Raw genomic sequence first — 19479 nt, forward strand, 5'->3', positions numbered from 1 at the left:
AACAAAGCCTCGCTTTGCACCGTGACGTCACGTAATTGGCACCCGTAAATAAAAACAAAAACAAACATAGGAAGAAGAAACAATAGACTTCCCACGCCAGCAATCTGCTTTTAGTCATCTAAACAAAATATTTGTTTGGGAGAAAATGTTCAATTCTATGAAAACTGTTGTCGGTTTAGCTTGGTTCTAAACGACGCATAAACAACCCCAGACGACACAATAAATATTCCGTCTTCTTGCTTTCAACTGTCATTTATGCTAAGCGAAGGCGTTGTAAACTTTTAATTCCGCGTTGTTTTAGCTTATGTTGCTATTGATTGCGGTTCATTTTCTCCTAAGGTATCCCATAGACAACACACGACCTTGGGTAAAGAAATCACTTTCTCGAAGGACAAGTTATCAGATTTATAGCGAACCTGATTGGCTATCAGCGTTTGCCCAAATGAAAGGATCTCGTTTTCGCAAACATAAAGATTATTGTTTTTCCAGATTACCTAACCCGCCCAGCTGAATTTGCTATCAGTTCTTGTCAATTTGACATATGAAACACCACGTGTTGGGAATTTCAATAAGTTTTTCTTTCCCTCTACAGAATTTGCACACCAATTTCGTCGCGATTGGGAACAGCACTCACTGTTCCCGGAAAAGCGATTGGACAAAGCGGCGTAATTTTCCAGTTGAAAATCGAATAGGGCATATCGAATTTTATTTATCTAGGCATTACAGGCCAGCAAATTCAAATACCTTTTGTTTTGTGTAGTCTCTTCGATGAAATTTGTTTGTTATGCTGGCGTCTGTGATGCGAAAAGAAAAACATATAGAATTTTAATTCGTGTCTAAACCACTTTGGATTCCGTGGTCAAGTTTCGTGGTAGCTTTTTCATATGCTTCCGCATTTTGTCGTGGCGCGACGCAATTTAAAATTGTCTGAAAACTCAAAGAACTTTAAACTCTGCCTACTCGCTTCAAGTCACCGTGACCTTGAATAAAATTGATAATATCGCAGTTGTGTTTTACTCCTCACACAAACAAAATAACTCAGCATGAAGCTTCTTCGCAATCTTTAGACAATGCGTTCATTATTGTTGTACGGTTAAACGTATTAAATCCACGTCCTGTTGTTTCACCTTTTGTCTGAAATCTTTTCTCATTTCAAATCTGTCGCATTTTTCCCTGGTAACTAGAACATGATCGATCGCTTTCAACTTTGCTCGACCGGTGTTTTTCTCGGGGCACATCAATTATTTGTGATCTTTGTACGACATTTGCCGGCTTTGGCTAGCGAAAGCATAAATAAACAGTTTCAGATTTATGTCGCCATATTTGGTTTCAAGAAAATAAGATATAAGACTCAAAACCTGCCCGTATGAAATTCGTTATTTGGGGGTTAGAATTTCCAGGATACACTGTGATCTTGACATTTCAAGGAATAAACATTTTCACACTACAAATGATTATTTTGAAAGCAACAAAAAACATCAAAGTTTCCCTTAGCTGTGACAGAAACTAAAAACCTTCCACATTATTATAACCAAGATGGATACTTAAGAAACTTAAGTGGCTTCCACCCCACTTGGCAGAATTAAAGCTGGGAGCCAAGGGTAGAATTAATGAGCAAAAAATATTGCGTGCATTTCGAAGGAAATGTTGTCGTGTTTGTCTGAGTTGTCTTGCTTTTAAATGGCTTTAATTGCACCCAAGGGCTTCCTTGGTATTTTGCTATTTCCAACCACGTGCCAAAAATGGAAACATTTTGAACAATCTACTATCATCCAATCATATTGAACCGAGCTCAGTACTGATTTGTAAACAACTGCTTGTGCCCAGACTACAATTTTTAAACAAGGTAAAACTACTTAAAATCTGCTTGATAAGGAAATTAATTTCACTTTCCAATTAGATATACTGCCATGCGATCAATTTCGAAAGAGGAACTGAAACATGTGAGGTCAGAAAGTTCGTGCTTGATTAAAGAAACATTTCAGCTCTTTTTCGCTGTTGTTTTTCGTTACAAGAGTATTAATTTCTTCGAAGAAAATTAAATAACATGTTTGGTACACAATTAACCGGTTTCCTGCATGCTTAATTTTGTTGATTTCTTGTTATAAAAAAGTCAATGATTACGTTTTCTCCGCCCTTTCTTTTTCCCTCAAAATAACTGCAGGAAGTTTTGTCTATCACTAACATCGGAGTAAATGTATCTAAAATAGAAACTTTCGCTTTTGATCGGAGACAATCCCGGTGATTTCAAGCACTGGAGGGCAACCTAGGGCAGCCTTTTTTAATGGATTATGAGACAACAAAAAACTACACCGATCAATGCAAGCCAATAAAAATACCACAAATTAATATAAAACCTTCAGAGAAAGGAGGAAATTGATTGCATACAGCTGTCTTTTAGTCAAATTTCTTCAGTTTTGCTTGTTGATTTTATCGGCAAAAATAGTTGTATCGCTGTTTAAATTTTCGCAGACCGTCGATCAGTCCGTGTTTTTTTTTTTTTTTTTTTTTTTTTGCAAGTCGCCTGTCGCTTATTTCTTGTCGTATGAACGCGAGCGGTTTTTGAACGAAAGCTAGATCAGGATCCGTATCGTGCGAGCACTGGATTGAAATGGCAAACGCATGCAGTGAGACTGCATGGGAGAGCCATTAGAAACACTTTCAAGGATAAAACGTCACTTCCACAATTACTAGCACAAGGAATTTCATAACTGATAAGCGAATATTCTGTCCCGGACCAAACCTGTCAAACAGGCCAAGATCTTCACGGCTGTCTACGCAGGTAACCAGGCCAATTTTTCCAGTCTCAAAAAGGCAATTGTCTCAACGTGTGAATGTTTTTCACTATAAGGAAGAATTTTCCGCCTTGGGTGGTTTTTTCAGTTTTAGGAAATGTTATAAAGTAAGCGTCGCGTAATTTTAGAAAGAGCTTTTAAACTGTGGACTGTTTTTCAATCCTGTGAAGTGCATTGTCCGGCTACTGATGAGCCAGACGTCAAGAACCTGTTCGGCTGCAGTGCATTGTGAAAAATGATCATCGATTGCAAATTAAAACATAACAAGATTAATATTTTCAAACTTCTTGAAAACTAAGGTTCTTTTCATGAGAAAGTCAAAGCGAGCAAGATTCCGATTTACCTGTGAAATAAGCTTGATTTTTCTAAAGAAAAATAGTCGAGTTTATTGTTGATGGTAGAACCTACCTCGGCAACGGCCAATTTCACCGAATGAAAGATGCAGATCGTCTCCGTCACCTCCACCCTCTAGCAAAAAACCCGAGAAATTTTTCAAACAGATCGCCAGCGACTGCAGCTTTTAGAGGAATATTGCTAATTTTCCTTCCTGAACTTGACGATTGAAGAGCGCTGTAATTAGTAGTTGAAAGTTTGAGCTCCAAACAAAGCCTCGCTTTGCACCGTAGCGTCACATAATTGGCACCCGCAAATAAAAACAAAAATAAACACAGGAAGAAGAAAAAATCATGAAACTTCCTTGCCAGCAATCTGCTGTTTAGTGATCCAACAAAATATGTGTTTGAGGATCCGGAAAAGTCATGCACCGCTATAACCCCTTTAATTGCAATCTTGTTTTAACCTGGTTCTAAATAGCATGCACGCAATCCTAATCAGCAAAAAACGGAACTTCATGATGGGCAAATATATTATGTCTTGATCCAAAAATGTCAAATAGGCAAGGCTAGAAAACGCTGTCTTTGATTCCGACCTTGAGATCTCTCGCCTACGTAACCAGGCTATATTTTCATTTCTATTCTCGGGAAATGTTCTCGACCGGGGGAGAGGGGGTGAGGAGGAATGTTTTCCGCCCTGGGTAGTGTTTTTTGTTTTGTGAAGTGTTTGCATTAACCCCAGGAAGCAGCTAAGGTTATAGTTAAGGTTCAGCTACGATGGGTAAAGACTTGAACGAATTAAATTTAGATTGAGAACCAGAGGCTGTTCACAGCAAGAATTCTTTATTATACCAAACTAAGAATATAAGTTTGCGCGCAAATACCAACGGCTTTCGCATTCACCAGAGTTCAAATCAGAGAGCCCTCGCTCGTCCATTTTGCTGACCCGTAGAAACTGGCGGCTCAAGGACTAAGAAGATGGGCGTTACTTAACACAGCGGTCAAAGGTACGACGCATGCTCACATTGCCAGCTGACAGACAAATGGTGGCCGTGATCTTCTACGCAAAACGCTTCTAAAAACTTAAGTCCTTACATCGGTTGTATGTTTTTTATCCTTTCAAGTTTAATAGCCTAGCTGAAGGCGAGGTCCATAATTTAATTAACAAGACAAAAAATTCCTTATTCTTTTTACAATCACTCTAGAGTTAATTTTGACATCTCAGATTTGTAATCTTCTTTGGCATCAGTCATTGTGGCCTCAAACTCTTGCCATTTATCCGCTGGTAGCTCTGTAAGAACAAAACAAAGAACACAGCAACACCAATCTTTAATTATTTCATCATTAAGTGTACATTAAATTTATAAATAGAGTGTTTTCATTCACGTGACTACCGGCCATATTGGTTCACTGAAACAAAAGAAAGTATTTGCATAAAAATAGAGTTCAATTCCCAGAGGTTTAGTTTGGGACACCAACATGGCCGCCATTTCTTTGTTTTGGGACACCAACATGGCCGTTGTGACGTCATGTGAAAACACTCCATACAGAGAAATGCAACTTCTTTTACTAAATACACTGGACCGCGGGTAGCGAAAGCTAATCGATGCGGGCAGAGTAAGAGAAGAAGAAGATATACAATATATTAAAGAGACACTAAAAGAAGTAAGGGAGTAGAATATACTAAGAGAATGAAGTGATTACTTTACGATAATAAATAAATAAACAAATAAATTAATACATACATTAAATGTATATGATATATACTGGCGGTTTGTGGTTATAAGTTATGAATATTGCAACAGTTTAGAGATCAGGATAGACACGTCAACATAGGTATCCTCAAGTGACAGAACCTTAAGTAGCGCTTTGTGCAGTTTTTTTTTCTTTAAGTTATGTGTGGATAGTTTCCGAATATCAGGTGGAACACTGTTCCATATTTTAGCTCCAATTCTGGAAAAGGAATTTTTTAATTGATTTATTCGAGAACCTTTCGAGACTTATGTCCTCGTTCAAGCGTAACACTTAATCTAAACCCACCACAGCCGCAGAACACTTCCTCAGCGCTCGTAACCACACCGCTAACGACATGCAATTCTGATCCCCATAAAAAAAGGCTCCTCCAACCGACTCTGACAGTCCGTAAGGCCAGGGAAGCCTTTCTAATCTCAAAAGGCAGAACACTTCTTCCACATGGCCTGAATATTCGCGAAGAAATTTACTATCATTTTTCCTTTTTTTTATTTTTTATTACTTCATTTGCGTCATCTTTTATACTGTCAATCACTTTAGTTTTACGTAGTTCCGTTATTGCGCAAATACTTTTAACATTAGCACATGCCCCAATGCAAATTCTCATTGTACCTGAAGAAAGCTGGTTTGGCCAGCCGAAAAATAGTGCACTTTAAAACGTAATTCCACGTTGTATCGGTCTCTGCTTCTCTTATCATTAATAAAAGAATACGACGGTGATGATGATGATTTTTTAGCGCTATATGACAAGCCTTAGACTGCAGACTGTTTTTTCTCCCTCTTATTGTAATTTTTCCGCTTAATTTTTTTCTCTAATCCATTCGCGCAGAAAGCGTAGATCCTCGCGCGTGAAACACGCGAGCGTCCCCAGTCCTACTCTACGTTCATGCACTCGCTCCAGACCTTTCGTTTGAGAACCGCGCGCAACCGTACGTATCAGACCAACGCAAAAAATACGACTGTAGATATCTTGCAATATCTAGTTGAGCCTAGGTCCTGAAAGAGGACGACTCTCATATAAGACGACCGAGGTGATGGTTTGCCGGGAAGTTTTGTAAAATACGCAAGAAATTATCAAAACCTTGTCCTGTTGGCGTCGCTCAAAATCTTTCAACCCCTAAAGCTAAAAGTACCAAATTCCACATTAACAGTTTGTAGACTTACCACATAGGAGTTTAAACAACACACCATAGTCTCGAATAGCGCTCTTTGACGTAGAATCTACTCTAAGAACCAATTGCCGAGGCCTGGCACGAATTCCAAGTTTGTGGAGGAAACTGCAGTCGTTACTCGTCAGTGGTTTGTCAAGAGGCAATAGTTTTTTCTCTTCAGTCAAAATCTTCTCAAACTATTGAAATAAAGAGGAAAAATATGCAACGGGATCGGAGCGTCGGTAATTCGCGCAAGGTTGGTCTGCCTACATTACGTTGACCAGGAGCTTATGACCCATAAGCGCCTGCGTGTTATTTTGAAATTCTAAGACAAGGCCCTACTGTGTCTCTTTCTTAGCGAGCGTATAAATGGCTACTGAAGAACCGTTAGAGAATTCTATCAAAATACTATAGGTAACCCGTTGATAGCTTCCATACTCTTAGTTGCTTTATGTTACGGCATTTCAACACAGGCTGTGTGGGATACCTGTGGCCTGTGCTAGCTGTGTGGGGAACCTGTGCATGGCCCAAGTACGGCTGTACTTTTACTATTTACTCGGTTAGTCTGTGCTCGCACTCCAGGCCCAAGAAGTCCATACTGCTGATGATTAACCAGGCTTCTTCAGCGTCGAGCAACCTGGTGACGTTTTATCATTATATTCCAGCCTACCCCCCCCCCCCCTTCTTCCCACCCACAGTCCATTGCAGGATTACTCCCACCAGAGTGTCGCTGGTACCCTTTTTATTATACACTTGGGTGAAGGGAGACAATGTGGAGCGAAGTTTCTTGTCGATCTAAGGAAAGAACTCAGCAATGCAGAGACCAACCTAGCGAATACAGACTTGGTCCAGAAAATGCTAGAACAATAGAACAATGCTTCATGTTAAATTGATAACAACAAGAAGTTTCAATTACTAATCATAACTTACCCGCTGTAGATACATGAGAACGAGGTTCTTTCTCTGAAGGCTGGCCTCTTCTGTCATCAGTAGCTGCTTAATGTTTTCTAATTTTTCACAATCATCCGCCATAAACGTGATAGGATCTGAAATGGTAAGGAATGACAAAGTAAAATAGAATAAGGCTTCGTCTGCATCAACTCGTTTTCCATACGCCCCATTTTCGCTCAACCGAAGAGCTCGAATCCACACTAACGTTTTCGCAGCTTTTTTTTCCCTGCCCACACTAAAGTGCTCGAATACGCTGATATGCAACGTGGAAACATTACGTACAACTGTTATCTGCGCACGTTACAAATGTAGACCCGCTTGTCCATGATGTTTGTGGTATTTCCGGTGTCAGCATTTTAGAACATCTCCGTTTCGTTGCCCACTATTAAACGACAGGGTTATGTTCTAGCTTTTCGAATGTATGCATTTTCGATGAAAACGAGCAGCAGTTTTGTACGTTTTAGTGTGGACATCAATCGCTCACTCAACCAACCAACCAACAAACAACCAACCAACCAATCAATTTCATCAATCAATTAACATATCAATCAATCAATCAATCAATCAATCAATCAATCAATCCATCCATCCATCCATCCATCCATCAATCAATTAATTTTTATTTATATAGCCTGTGAACAGGTTCCCAACTGGGGTATAGGGCGACCTCGATTTTTGTCTTCGGTCTGTCACGCCCTAATTGGGAGCCTGTTGAGAGGCAATATTTATACAGTGTGTGCATTTTCAAACGAAACACATTTGCGGTTTCTCCTATTGTTTTGTATGAATTCAATCCATCGTACGGAATAACACACTGGTGCATGGTTGTACATTTTACCACAATACCTTGCGAATCTAACTTAGCCAATAGGCACATAAAAAGCCATATTTTTCCGAAATTTGTTCCTGTACTAGCAACATTGTGTAATCTAGGTTTGAAGAGTTTAGAACTCTAGCCCTTCGCTGCGTTTTTCGAGCGTTTTTCGGGATTTCGTGCGCTAAGAATCATGAGTAAATGTATCAGTCACCATCTTTTACGATACTGTGGATTGGCTCTTCCTCTGTGATGCCTCTCTCTCTATCTCTAAGAATTCAAGGAGCCATTCCTGGTGACCAGCGTGAAGTACATGCAGTAACCAGGTATTCTGCATAACGATACTGTAAATTTTTTCACTCGTCATGGATAAATGGTAAAAGTGAAAATTAAATTGATCCAACATCTTAGCCTCCGTTTTTCTTAATAATCAACCACGCTCCCAGGAGATTCTAACCTAATATAACAATTACTACGTAATAATACCTTGCGTTAAACTTTCCGCCATTTCTAAATGCAAGACTGCTTCTTCATAATCTGGCTCCTTTTCCATGTAGCTCGCGCTACGAAGTGTCTTACCCACAAACTCTCCATCGCATTTCTTAACCTCTTGTTCTCTTTATCATAAACAACGCGACAGAACTTAAACAGGAACGGCCCGCGCGAATTTCGAACCACCATAGGGGGAGGGACAGTAGTGTTTGTCACGTGACCTTTGAGCCAGGAGTTTTTCCCGAGCCACGAGGCCACTTCCGAGGGAGCATGGACATTTCCGGAAACAGTTGTCTGTAAAAAGGTGAAGACAGAAATAAAATCATAAGCCCAATAATTAATGTTAAGCATATGATCCATTGTAAGGACGCATTATATTGGGACAATTCTGACAAATGATTTTGGTTCAGGGATAACAGAATACACACGACATTCTGCAACCTCGTCAACCTCTTTCCCGAGTCTCTCTCTCGATGTTGGATACACTGTGGCATTTTCCCTTCATCGTGGTTACACAGGACACCGCGCAAATGTTTAAAGCAAACATTCATCTTCAAAATCAGCACTCTTGATGCCCACCGAATCAACGAACGCCTTTCGTTTGACTACTTTATTCTTGTTTTCCACGTTACCAAGTTCCCGCCAATAGCGTAGCTCCATTGCTCACTATATAAACACCATACGACTCAAGATTCCTTGATTCGCTCTGTCGACGGGCTAACGCTCTGAATGTCAGCACTCATCAACTATGTCACGTTCATAAAACCAAACATTTGTTTAAACAGAATACCAGTCCCCAAAATAACGCAATTCTGCCCTTTCCGATTCAACCGAAAACCTCCCCAGAACAGAAAGCAAATCTTTCTATTCTTAGCAAACCGCATTTCCTTTATTCTGCTTTCAGAAGGGAGAATGAACGGAATTCTCTTCTTTTCATCCCGAAAACAGAATAGGTTTCAAAAGAACACGAATACCGTCTATTCTGTGTATTTCTCTTCCGGAATAGTCCTACAAGAATGCGCCACAAGTATGCCCTCAGCCTGCTAATGTGCCTCGAGAAAGAAAGTTTCTGAGTTAATTGCTCGCTTTCCTTTGTCTGGTTTTCAAGTATAATATTCTTTGTGTATATCATTCTCACCCATCCCTGGCCCTTCTAACGAGGTCCTTGAGCTCATTTTAGGGTAATACCGAAATGGTTGTCATGGGGAGGACATTACATCATGAATTGACCACGACCGCGGGAAAATAACGAGGCCTAGGAACTAGGCAACGACCAATCTACTTCGGCATCGAGAGAGAGGGCGATGGGAAACGAAATTAATATTTTCTGGGGATGGCTTGTTCGCTTATAGCAAGGGTGCACCCGTCACAGCTAGGTCGTTATGCTCTCTTCTGTATAACCCTTGGTCTGGGGGCGCCGTGGTTTTGGTCCCCAAATACTGTTAGTATATGAATGGATTCCCTGTGCTTGAGAGTGTAAAATACAAAATACTGACGGCAGACTGATCCTAACGGCGGAGGTGACGAGCTTGATAGAAATAAACAACAAAGGCTAGAAATATATTTGTTTTAAAAAAAAGTTTTTTCTCGATATTTCGGTTTGCCATACAAACCTTCCTCAGGGGCTGAACAAAAAAGAAAAGTCAGAAACATTGTACTTGAGATTGTTATATGAGTGTGCTTTTACTAGCACTATGGGTATTTTATACTGTTATTAATTCTATATGGGCTCCTAACGGAGCAACATTGTGAACTTTCGGCGCTTGAATTAATTTCAAGCTGTATTATTTCACAGTCATGGAAATGAAAACTAAACTCATCCCAGCGTACCTGATGCATTCTGTTGCCAGTCAAAACGAACTTAGCGCTATACATCACGCCTGTTACAAGAAGCAGGTGTTTGCCCTCTAGCGGCGCCATCTTGTCAGTATCCAATGCAGCGTCCGAGAGGATCTCACGGAGATCTGGGTCCAAGAAGTATTCTTCTGTAAGTTTGCCTAGTTCCAGGTCTCCGAGTGTATCGCTCATTTTCAGTTCTAGTTCTCCACTGTCAAACCCACCAATTGACACGTCGACATCCCTGTTTTAAATCAAATTTTAGAAAATTTAAGAACTCATGATCCCTTGAATGGTTTAAAAATGTTTATTACTGTTCTGGTAGTATTGATCCGTCAAAGTATAAGGGATGGAAAGTTCGGGAAACTAGTGCCAGCCACCATTATTTTGAATAGATTAAAGTGTGAGATAATCAGGTCACGTGATCATCCCTCCGCCGCCATTTTGAAAACCGATAAATTAAAACCCTGTGCCCAGTTGTTCAAAGCCCGATTAAGCTTATCCTGGATTAACGTGAAATTTGATTCGAGTTTAATTACTAATCAATTTACATTCTTTCAAAGAGTTTTGTCCTTCAGTATCTGATTGACTTAGACTTTTCTTTACCTTTGGCTTGACATTACGCTTTAAAACCATTTTTAACGAGTGAGATGAAAACCTCGATTAACTTTTAATCGTGGATTAGCGTTAATCAGCTTTCGAACAACCGGGCCCTGGAGATGAGTTTGGTGACAATAAACAAAACTTACTTGTACACGTCTGCGACTTCCGTTTTCTCCAATTTCTTGTTTTCTTTCTGAAGTTTTGACTCGAAAGCGTTGTGGAAGCATTTCTTCTTGTTGCTCATGACGTATTTCTCCAAGCTGGCCAGGACGACCATTTCCGCTTTACCGAATGGGCGCTTCCACCACTTCCGGTTCCGCTTTACAATAAGCGCCATGGGCGTGATGATATTTGATTGTCCGTGATATACCGGGTAATAGTCCTTACCAAAATTTTCTTTGACAAATGCCCGGATGGAGTCGTGAGTCATCTAGACGGAGTCAAAATGAGTTATCATATAGAGAATCTTGGATGTTAACAACTTCGTAATCTGATTGGCTCGCTAATATTTCACCATAAGCTTATTTATATGCTCACCAAAGGACACTTTCCCGTAGCGCTAAGACATAACCAGGATATTGCAGCTAGTTTGGTTTGCGGCAATTTGATTCGCTCACTTCGTGGAGGGAGAGCGGGCAAAGGCAGCCACGTGAGATTGGATGGTAATTATCTTGCCTGCACGGGTCTGTTTAACCGGATTCAACATTTGCCCAACATTCGCCCCCAAAAATTGAACGAATGTTGTAACAATAAACGAGTTCTCCACATAATTCCTGTCGTTGGACATAAGTTCCTGTTGGAATCAGTCGGGTAAAATAATTGTTTTAGTCATGCAAATCAGGCTTGAAATTCTGAAGAAATTAACATGCGATGAAATATATCCTTTTGCTCTGACTCTTAAGATTAATTTCGTTTGATTGTGACATTAACAAAAATAAAGGGCTTCGGGCAAAATATATATTTTCAAATAAGCATTCATTTTATCTTGTTGTGATTATTGTTACTGGAGAAAGTTTCAGTGGTCACAATATAATTAACTAGAGCACATGAAGTCACTGACATGGTAGACAAAATATAATAAACGGAAACTGATTGCTGGGCTGACACTGCCTGAGCAAAGGGCTTATTTATTTGGGCCAATATTTCATATAGTACCAATTGTCTTCTTCAGAGCCACAGTTACAACCAAACGTATTCAGAACAGTTTATTTGTGCATCGTGTGGTCCCCTGCATTTAAAAGAATCAAAATATAGTGTTTTAATATTCGTTTCTGCTGTCGTTTCGCCATCCAGTTTCTCCGTTTTCACGTCGTCGTTTCTAGTATCGTCTCATCGTTTTGTTGTTTCGGTTTACAAAACGACATCGCGAATCGACGAAACCCTAGTCAAACAGTTTGTCCACCATTTGTTTTCTTCCGCACATACAACTTGGACGCCAATTTTTAAACAGATTTCATGAATGCTTCGGTCCTTTGCCAACCACTGCACACTATAAACGCCTTTGACCGGAGGATGAAAATCACTTGTGGTTTTAGTAATTTTTAAGAAGTCACATCAAAGACAAAAAACAAGTGAACCCACCTTAGAGAGCGCTAATAAGCTGTTGAAAAAAAGTGAAAATTGCTCAATGAAGTTGTGGAGAATGCACGCAGTTTCTTCTTTGTGATTCAATTAACCAGTCACTGATGTCAAACAGTGAGTCATTTTCACTCTGTTCGAAAAGGTGAAACTCTAATAATAGGACATGAGCAAAGACCAAATATCGAAATTGAAAACTGTCTGAATTTCCTCTGGATGATATGAAACTGAAAACATAATGGACTGAACCGAACCCTTTTGAAAGAGTGGATCAAAACCCATCATGTTAGATTAATTAGACGCATGCATCATTATCATATCATCTCTGGATTTGTTTGAAGTGTTCAATATCCACTGATTTGATGCCGTGAAAAATTAAATATTGAAAAAAAAAAAGTGACTCACAGCCAGAGACACAAATCCTTGATCTATTACGCTTTTACATTTTTATTACAAATCAATGGTAACTAACAACACACTTCCGGGTTGAGTTGGGGTTTACCCGCCTCGTCCCAGGGGGCCGTTTCTGGAAAGTCCCAGTAACTTACCAGTTTCTTAACAGATGCTAGCTTTGAATACTAAAATTTAAAATGTTTTATTTCTATGAAAACATTGGCCAAGTACCATATGTCTGTAATCACTTTATAATCTCGCGAAAAAAAAAAACATTTCAAAATATACCTAGTTACTGGGACTTTCGAGAAACGGCCCCCAGGCGTCTCTCTTTTTTACTCGGACGTTTCACGAAACACGTTGCCACCTGTGAACAAGGCTAGGGGTTTTCCCAAGTCTATTTAATACTTTCAGTTTCGTGAATATTGATCTTCTAGGGAGCAGCATTAATTGTTGTTCATTTTTAAAATCATCAAAGAGAGACCCTGCCTTCGACTCTCTTTCATCGTTTCTCATCTGTCTGACGAAAACCCCATTACCGGCCCAATGCGCGTCCATTTTAGTTATTTTCAGACGAAACCCGTTCGCACGACACATTTCGGACAAAAAACACCCTCGGTCTATTTCTTTCCGTGTGTAATGTTGTTGCTGGAACACACTTACCGCCGTTTATACCAACAGTTCAGTTTGAACCGAAGATAATGGTTTTGCCTTGGGCCGTGTTTGCTACAGACAATTGGAACAATAGAAAACAAAAATATCCCTTTAAGGGGAAAAGAGAGTTTAATCCAGGTTTAATGAGTTTAATTAATTTATCCATTACAATTTGTGACTACAATGAAAAAGATACACGACCGAATTTTTAATGCAGTCGGCCCAGGCCTCCCGCGTAATTAAAATTTGCAAATGTAGTTTACTTTCGACTAGGTGTTGGTTTGTGCTCTCTTTTTTTTTTTTTTGGAAGGGGTGGCGGGGGGGGGGGGGAAGGTAATTGTGATCTCAAGTATCCTCTCACTATCCTCTCACCCACCCCTCTCCTTTCGTTGTTCCTTTGTTACAGGAAAGAGCAGCGGTGTCATGCTAATTAGGGTCGTCACGCAACAATACAATACAATACAATACAACTCTTCTCCACTCTTGCGTGAAGACCCTAAAAACGGCTGGGAAGGAGACGAAAATTAACACGAAGAACAAGGCAAATATTCAAACGAAAAATTAGATAACGGGATTGTTCAGTGCGATAGTGTAACTTTGGTGCTGAGTACAGACGCTAACAATGATGATGTATGCCATAGACACTTTGCCTGACCGATCAGCCGGAAATTATCATGGCGCTGAATACTTCTGAGAAAGAGGAATCTGAACCTGGCGTGTTATAAATTAAAATACTTATGTACCCACAGGATTGGAGTACGCGGAAAAGAGAAACCTGCCTTCGCATGAAACAATAATTGCGGTTTTGGCCAGACTGGTGGTCGCTGAACCGAACGCCCCAAGAATTCTTTAATGTGATTTGAAAGGGCAATGTCAACTATTTTTAGAGTCAATTTGAATTATTCAGAAAGAAAAAAGATCATATTTCTGCCAATACTGAGTAGCATGAAAACAATAGTCTTGTGCTGGGCTGTTAACATTTACTTTACCTGTGCACGGAAACTGGTATTGATTATCTTAATTGCCCGTGGATGGCCAGGGTGGACACGGATTGCAACTTGAAAAGTTAAGTTTTTCACCATGTGTATTGGAAAAATCACTTAAAACTGTGCTAATCATAGTAGTGGTTTTTAATTCCTTCGAGAAATCATTTGAGTATAAAGCGTTCGATTAACTGTATTCTGGAATAGGAATAAGCAGAATAGATAGATTTCTGTTTTTAAGTAATTGGAAAGACATTTCTGCAAAAGTAGCAATTAAAGAAGGAGTGAAGGAAACAGATTGTACAGCTTATAAACCGAATGTTTTTCGTGAAGCACTGCCTAACTCCAAAGTCCTGCATCTTTGCTTTGTAATATTGCCCCTTGCAAAATTGTACAAAATGATACATGAATATTTTTTCAGTCGCTGACTCAGGTATTTGTGGTTAGCAACCAATCCCTGCCGAGATCCAAAAAGACCATGGCATGGCAGACATGTTGGATGGCAAAACAAAAGATTCTGTCATCCAACATGGCTGCCACATCAAGGGATTGGCCGCAAACCTCCTATACTGGAAAAAAAATCCAAGTTCTCGCAACAAGATGTCGATCCTATGACCTTACTATTCGTTCGTTCACAACACAATTGCATTCAAATCTCAGTTTCACATTGTACAAAATTTTCATAGAAATAGCGCCTGTTCTGTAGGCTAGTCTACTAGAGCAGTTTCACGTTCAAGGAATGTTGCTATATGAAATGTTTTGTACATATTTGTTTATTGAAACATAACAAAATCTCCTTCCGCGGTGCAGTCGTCCCTTCAAATTTACGTTTATTCCAAGAAGCGTAAGTCCTTGAGGAGCGTATGGTGCAGGTATAGGAATTTTATACGCCGAGAAACTTGTTCCCGGCGGAAAGCGGCTCGAAAAAAATTGCGATGTGAGCGATTATCAATGACCAGGAGACTTCGTTTTTTTCCCCCTCTCGCAATATTTCTCGCTTGCGCACCATTTTTCACTGCTCCCCACAGCAGCGAAAACCGCGTGGAACAGCAAAACGGGGAGGCAATTTAAACGTTGTCAATTGAAAATGGTGTCATTTTCTGGACTATGTCACTCCAGCTAGGATCAAGAAGTTTTAAAATCAGCAGGATGTTTTATTGTTGTAAAGTACAGGGTATAAACAATAGAACATCGTCGCGTCTGGCAGTGGAACAAGACATCAATTGCACGTCTTTCAACTCAATACGAAATCTGTTCCTGCTCAATTCAAAGAGAGAAATTCATCAAACAGAACCATCACGTCTGGAGTCTCCTCGCGAAGATCACTCTCCACGCTCGCGCGCGATTGATCCGTCGCACGTGCCATGCACAGGAGACAGAAATCAGCGGGGGTGGGGGAAGGGTAAAAGTTTTGGTGTGGGGGTGGGGATAGTAGAATAAATGACATAAACTAAGGGCGAATTTGTTAATGACTATTCCGGAACAGGAATACACGGAATACTATCAATAGACGGTATTTTTGTATTCTTTTGGCACCTATTCTGCTTTCAATCGGAATGAACAGAATAGCATTCCGTTCATTGTGCTCCTAATAGCAGAGGAATCGAATACCGAACTTTTACTCAGAACAGAGTGACTTTCTGGACCGTTGGACTTGTTTGTGCCAAACTGTAGCAGCTGGACTTTTTTTTTTTTGGGGGGGGGGGGGGGTCTAACAATTTGACCCCAGAACTGGTATACCTGAGTACCCTCCCCTCCCCCCCCCTCGGGTCCTTTCAGTTGTGTGATATACTGTAATAATAACAGGCAGAATAGGTTCCTTTCGATATATTAAAATTCAGCTTGACAATTTGGCCAAGGGGACACAAACACAGGAAATGCGATAGTCATGTTTAATCACATCTATTGTTTGTGTCCTCTGGAACTCGAAAATAAGTTGAATTTTAATGTTTCGAAAGAAGTCTATTGTCCCTTCAGAACGCGCCCTGAGGGTTTGATAGCCGACAACATTGAACTACGAACGTTTGACGTTTGTTTTGCTCAAAAAAATCCACCAAATTGCCATATAATAACAAAACTGATTTAAAAAGGCTAAATAAGGCAAAAACCTAGTGTCAACCGATCCTGCGAACGACAGTGGGTACGAACTTCCTTAGATCAACAGAACATTTGGGCACGTGAGGATCAAAAGACTATCGTATATCATGTGACAGAAAGTTTAATACCCTCAGCACGTTACAATAGGAAACCTTTTTCCCCTCGAATATCGACTTTGGTAGTATTCATCTAACGTCTTACAAAAGCCGCATTATTAAATTTAGGACCAGACAACCGAGACTAGAAAATGGCTGGTGCGATCATGCGAGGTTGTTGTTCAATTGGCCACGACAAAACAATTTCCGGTGTCCACACACACAGGACCGTGGGGTGGGGAGAGGGAGGTATGGATGAAATATTACACGTAACACACTTCTGGCCGGAAATAAACATGTGGAAGTTAATTTAAAAGGCTGGTTGTTGACAGACAAACCGATAACTCACTCGCATCAATTGTTCTGGTCTATATGGGGTGGTCTGTTCAATGTTGGTTATCATAATACAAACACATTTATAGAGAAAATATGGACTTTATTGCATGGAACAAGGTCATTTACAATATTAACAACTTGCAGAGGCAAGGTTAACGTCCACAATGGCTGAAACAATATATTCTTACTCTTTCAACAACCTCCGAGAGCCGCGAAAAACTGATAAATTTTGTTCTCTTGTTTTTTTTCGCGTGCTAAAATGCTCGTTTGGAAATTTACAGGAAAAACAATGTGTCAAAACTTACAGCAGCGAAAATGAATTTTATACCTGTGAATGGTGAGCTCGGAAGTTAAGAAAGAATGTAAAAAAATATATATTTACACAGAACTTAAGATAATTAGTATGGGTAAAAATAACAAGAGAAGTCATCTCTTATATTAGAAGCTCTTCTTGTGTTTGTTTACCGTGAGCTGGAACTTAAAATGAATGTTTGCGTTTGCTTCGTTCTCAAATGAAAACAAGTCAAAATAAAATCGTTCCACTTCAAGAGCAATGCTGTCCTTACCTATGAATATGCGCAGAAAAAAAACCTGAAAGCATTTCCTGGCTGGATAACATTTTACCAATAGCTACGCTGTTTGTTTTTTTGTATTTTTCAACAGGAAATTTGAGATTTGTTTTCCAAGTTTCAAATTTAGGAAACTTAAGTGTAAAAACTAGCTAACAGTTCTACATTTTCATGACAAAAGTAGAGTTCTTCCTCGTGCGATAATGAGTTTTCCTATGCTTGGCTAAATGGTCGGATCGTGAAAATCGCTTGTCACAAAGGTCGCAAATAAATGGTTTTATCCCGCTGTGAGAGCGCTTGTGACGGGCCAACTCATCCGATCTTGAGAATCGCCAATTACATCCTTTCCACGTGCAAGCAAACGGCTTCTCTCCTGTATGTCGTCTGATGTGCGCCTTCAAATGGGAGCTCTTGGTGTACATCTTACTGCAACCGGGAAAACTACACTTGTATTCGCGCGTGGAAACGCGACGTCTCGCGCGCTCACCACGTGGAACAGCCAGAGCATTGCCGGTTGCACCTGGTTTGCCGAGCGGGAGGCCGATCGCGGTAGCAGCTTGACCTTCTGCCCCGGAATACTGATAATGAGCTGCAAGCCCATCCAATTTATCGGAAATATCACTGCTAGCATCACTGAGACACGCTGAATCACTAGATTGGTCGCTGTCAGGTAGAAGTCGGCTCGCGGACAACACGAAGTTGTCCTTGACACTCGCGCCCTTCTCGAATTCAAATGTTTGCTTGTAATAGGAGTTGAATACTGAGGAAATAAGGTGCTCTTTCAGTTCGCCTACCTCATCGCACTCCGGTGCAAGCACTATGTGTTCATCCATCGAGTCAACAATCCCCTTGGAAAATAAATAATCAAGGTAGAGATCAACTGGACACGATAGGCCTATAGAGTCAATATGCTGTTCGACTGCACTATCTGGGGTCTCCAAATATCCGCATAGCGGATATTGCTCTTCCAGTTCGGTGAAATCCAAAGCACTCGAGTCCATGAACTCCTCAAACAGCAACCCAGAATCCATGACTTTTTGGCGCTCGCCGCTACAAAGCAAAGTCGGACACCGGCGATTTTTCCGCGTTCAAACTCTTTCTTCATGCACCGAGCGAGCACCACAAGGCATGTGGCTTGTAGCAAACGCTTGGCGGCTTAAATACCCCGAGGTTGTTTAGCACCTTGGCTGACTTTTCAAGCGATTCTATTGGTTTAGCAAACGATCAACGAGGATCGCTAGTGATAAGCATCTAACAGAAACATCTTACTTCCGATCATTTGATTGGTCGCAGACTTCGACTCCGCAAAGCGAAGTTAGTTTGTTGCAAAATATAAAGTACACAAGTTTGTTACCCAAGACTTATCCGTTGACCTCTTGACTCGGAATTCTTTTGTTTCACGTTTCATGTCGAAGCGTGCCCCTCGCAGCCAAACGTTTTTTTAGTTTCCTCACAAAATATAAATACAATCTGGATAACAACAGTCAGAAACCAGCCACGGCGGGTATTGTCTTGGAAAATTAATTTAATTTGATTAAGCTGTTCTGGCGTTCAGTAGGTGCTAAAAAAGGATATCATTCATGCGAAGTAATTGTTTTCCAATCAAGTCATAGAGTTCTTTGTTTTGCATCCGATTAGTAACAGTCACGGCGCATAAAAGAGAGGTCGTGTTTTTTTTTACGCACGTGAGCGCTCAGGAAATAATTTTTCACACAATCGCTTCGCGTTGAACTGCAATATAACCAGCCACCGGTGTTTATTGGTTAGCAACATCAGTCTTAACATCTCTGTCCAAAATTATAGGATTTGCATGTTGTTTCTTAAGTTGTTGCAAATTCCACGTACATTGTAAATCTCGTAAGCAAACAAATCAGCTATTATTTTAATTTTATTTCCTCAAGTGTTCGGCTAAACAAACAGGGTTGAAATCTGAGTTGGTAGGGAAGCTTAAAGTTTTAGCAAAGCGCTCGGCACGTATTTACCAAGAAAAAAAAAACCTTCAAGGAAATGAGTTTCACTTTACAGTTTCCGTGAATTGGTTTCGTTTC

At 40.3% G+C, this 19479-nt stretch overlaps 1 protein-coding gene and 1 pseudogene across 2 annotated transcripts; both read right to left on the reverse strand.

The window, feature by feature from the left end:
• Nucleotides 1–4183: 4183 nt before the first annotated feature.
• On the reverse strand, nucleotides 4184–12446 carry LOC146451372 (uncharacterized; annotated as a pseudogene). The gene is made up of 7 exons (XR_014860049.1): nucleotides 12308–12446; nucleotides 10873–11156; nucleotides 10118–10367; nucleotides 8282–8581; nucleotides 6961–7076; nucleotides 6044–6227; nucleotides 4184–4418 (listed from the first exon to the last, which is right to left on the reverse strand). The product of XR_014860049.1 is annotated as an uncharacterized LOC146451372 (transcript).
• A 4495-nt stretch (nucleotides 12447–16941) lies between these two features.
• On the reverse strand, nucleotides 16942–18752 carry LOC146451373 (uncharacterized). Its single transcript, XM_085099198.1, has one exon. The coding sequence runs from the start codon at nucleotides 18460–18462 to the stop codon at nucleotides 17593–17595; it is 870 nt and encodes a 289-aa protein (XP_084955324.1). The 5' UTR covers nucleotides 18463–18752; the 3' UTR covers nucleotides 16942–17592.
• Nucleotides 18753–19479: the final 727 nt, after the last annotated feature.

Source organism: Pavona decussata, unplaced genomic scaffold, assembly GCF_977016875.1.
Source record: "Pavona decussata unplaced genomic scaffold, jaPavDecu1.1 SCAFFOLD_390, whole genome shotgun sequence".
Classification (NCBI taxonomy): Eukaryota; Metazoa; Cnidaria; class Anthozoa; order Scleractinia; family Agariciidae; genus Pavona; species Pavona decussata.

Coding starts and splice junctions, on each gene's coding strand:
- LOC146451373 (XM_085099198.1), bottom strand. CDS start 18,462: ATGGATTCTGGGTTGCTGTTTGAGGAGTTCATGGACTCGAGTGCTTTG.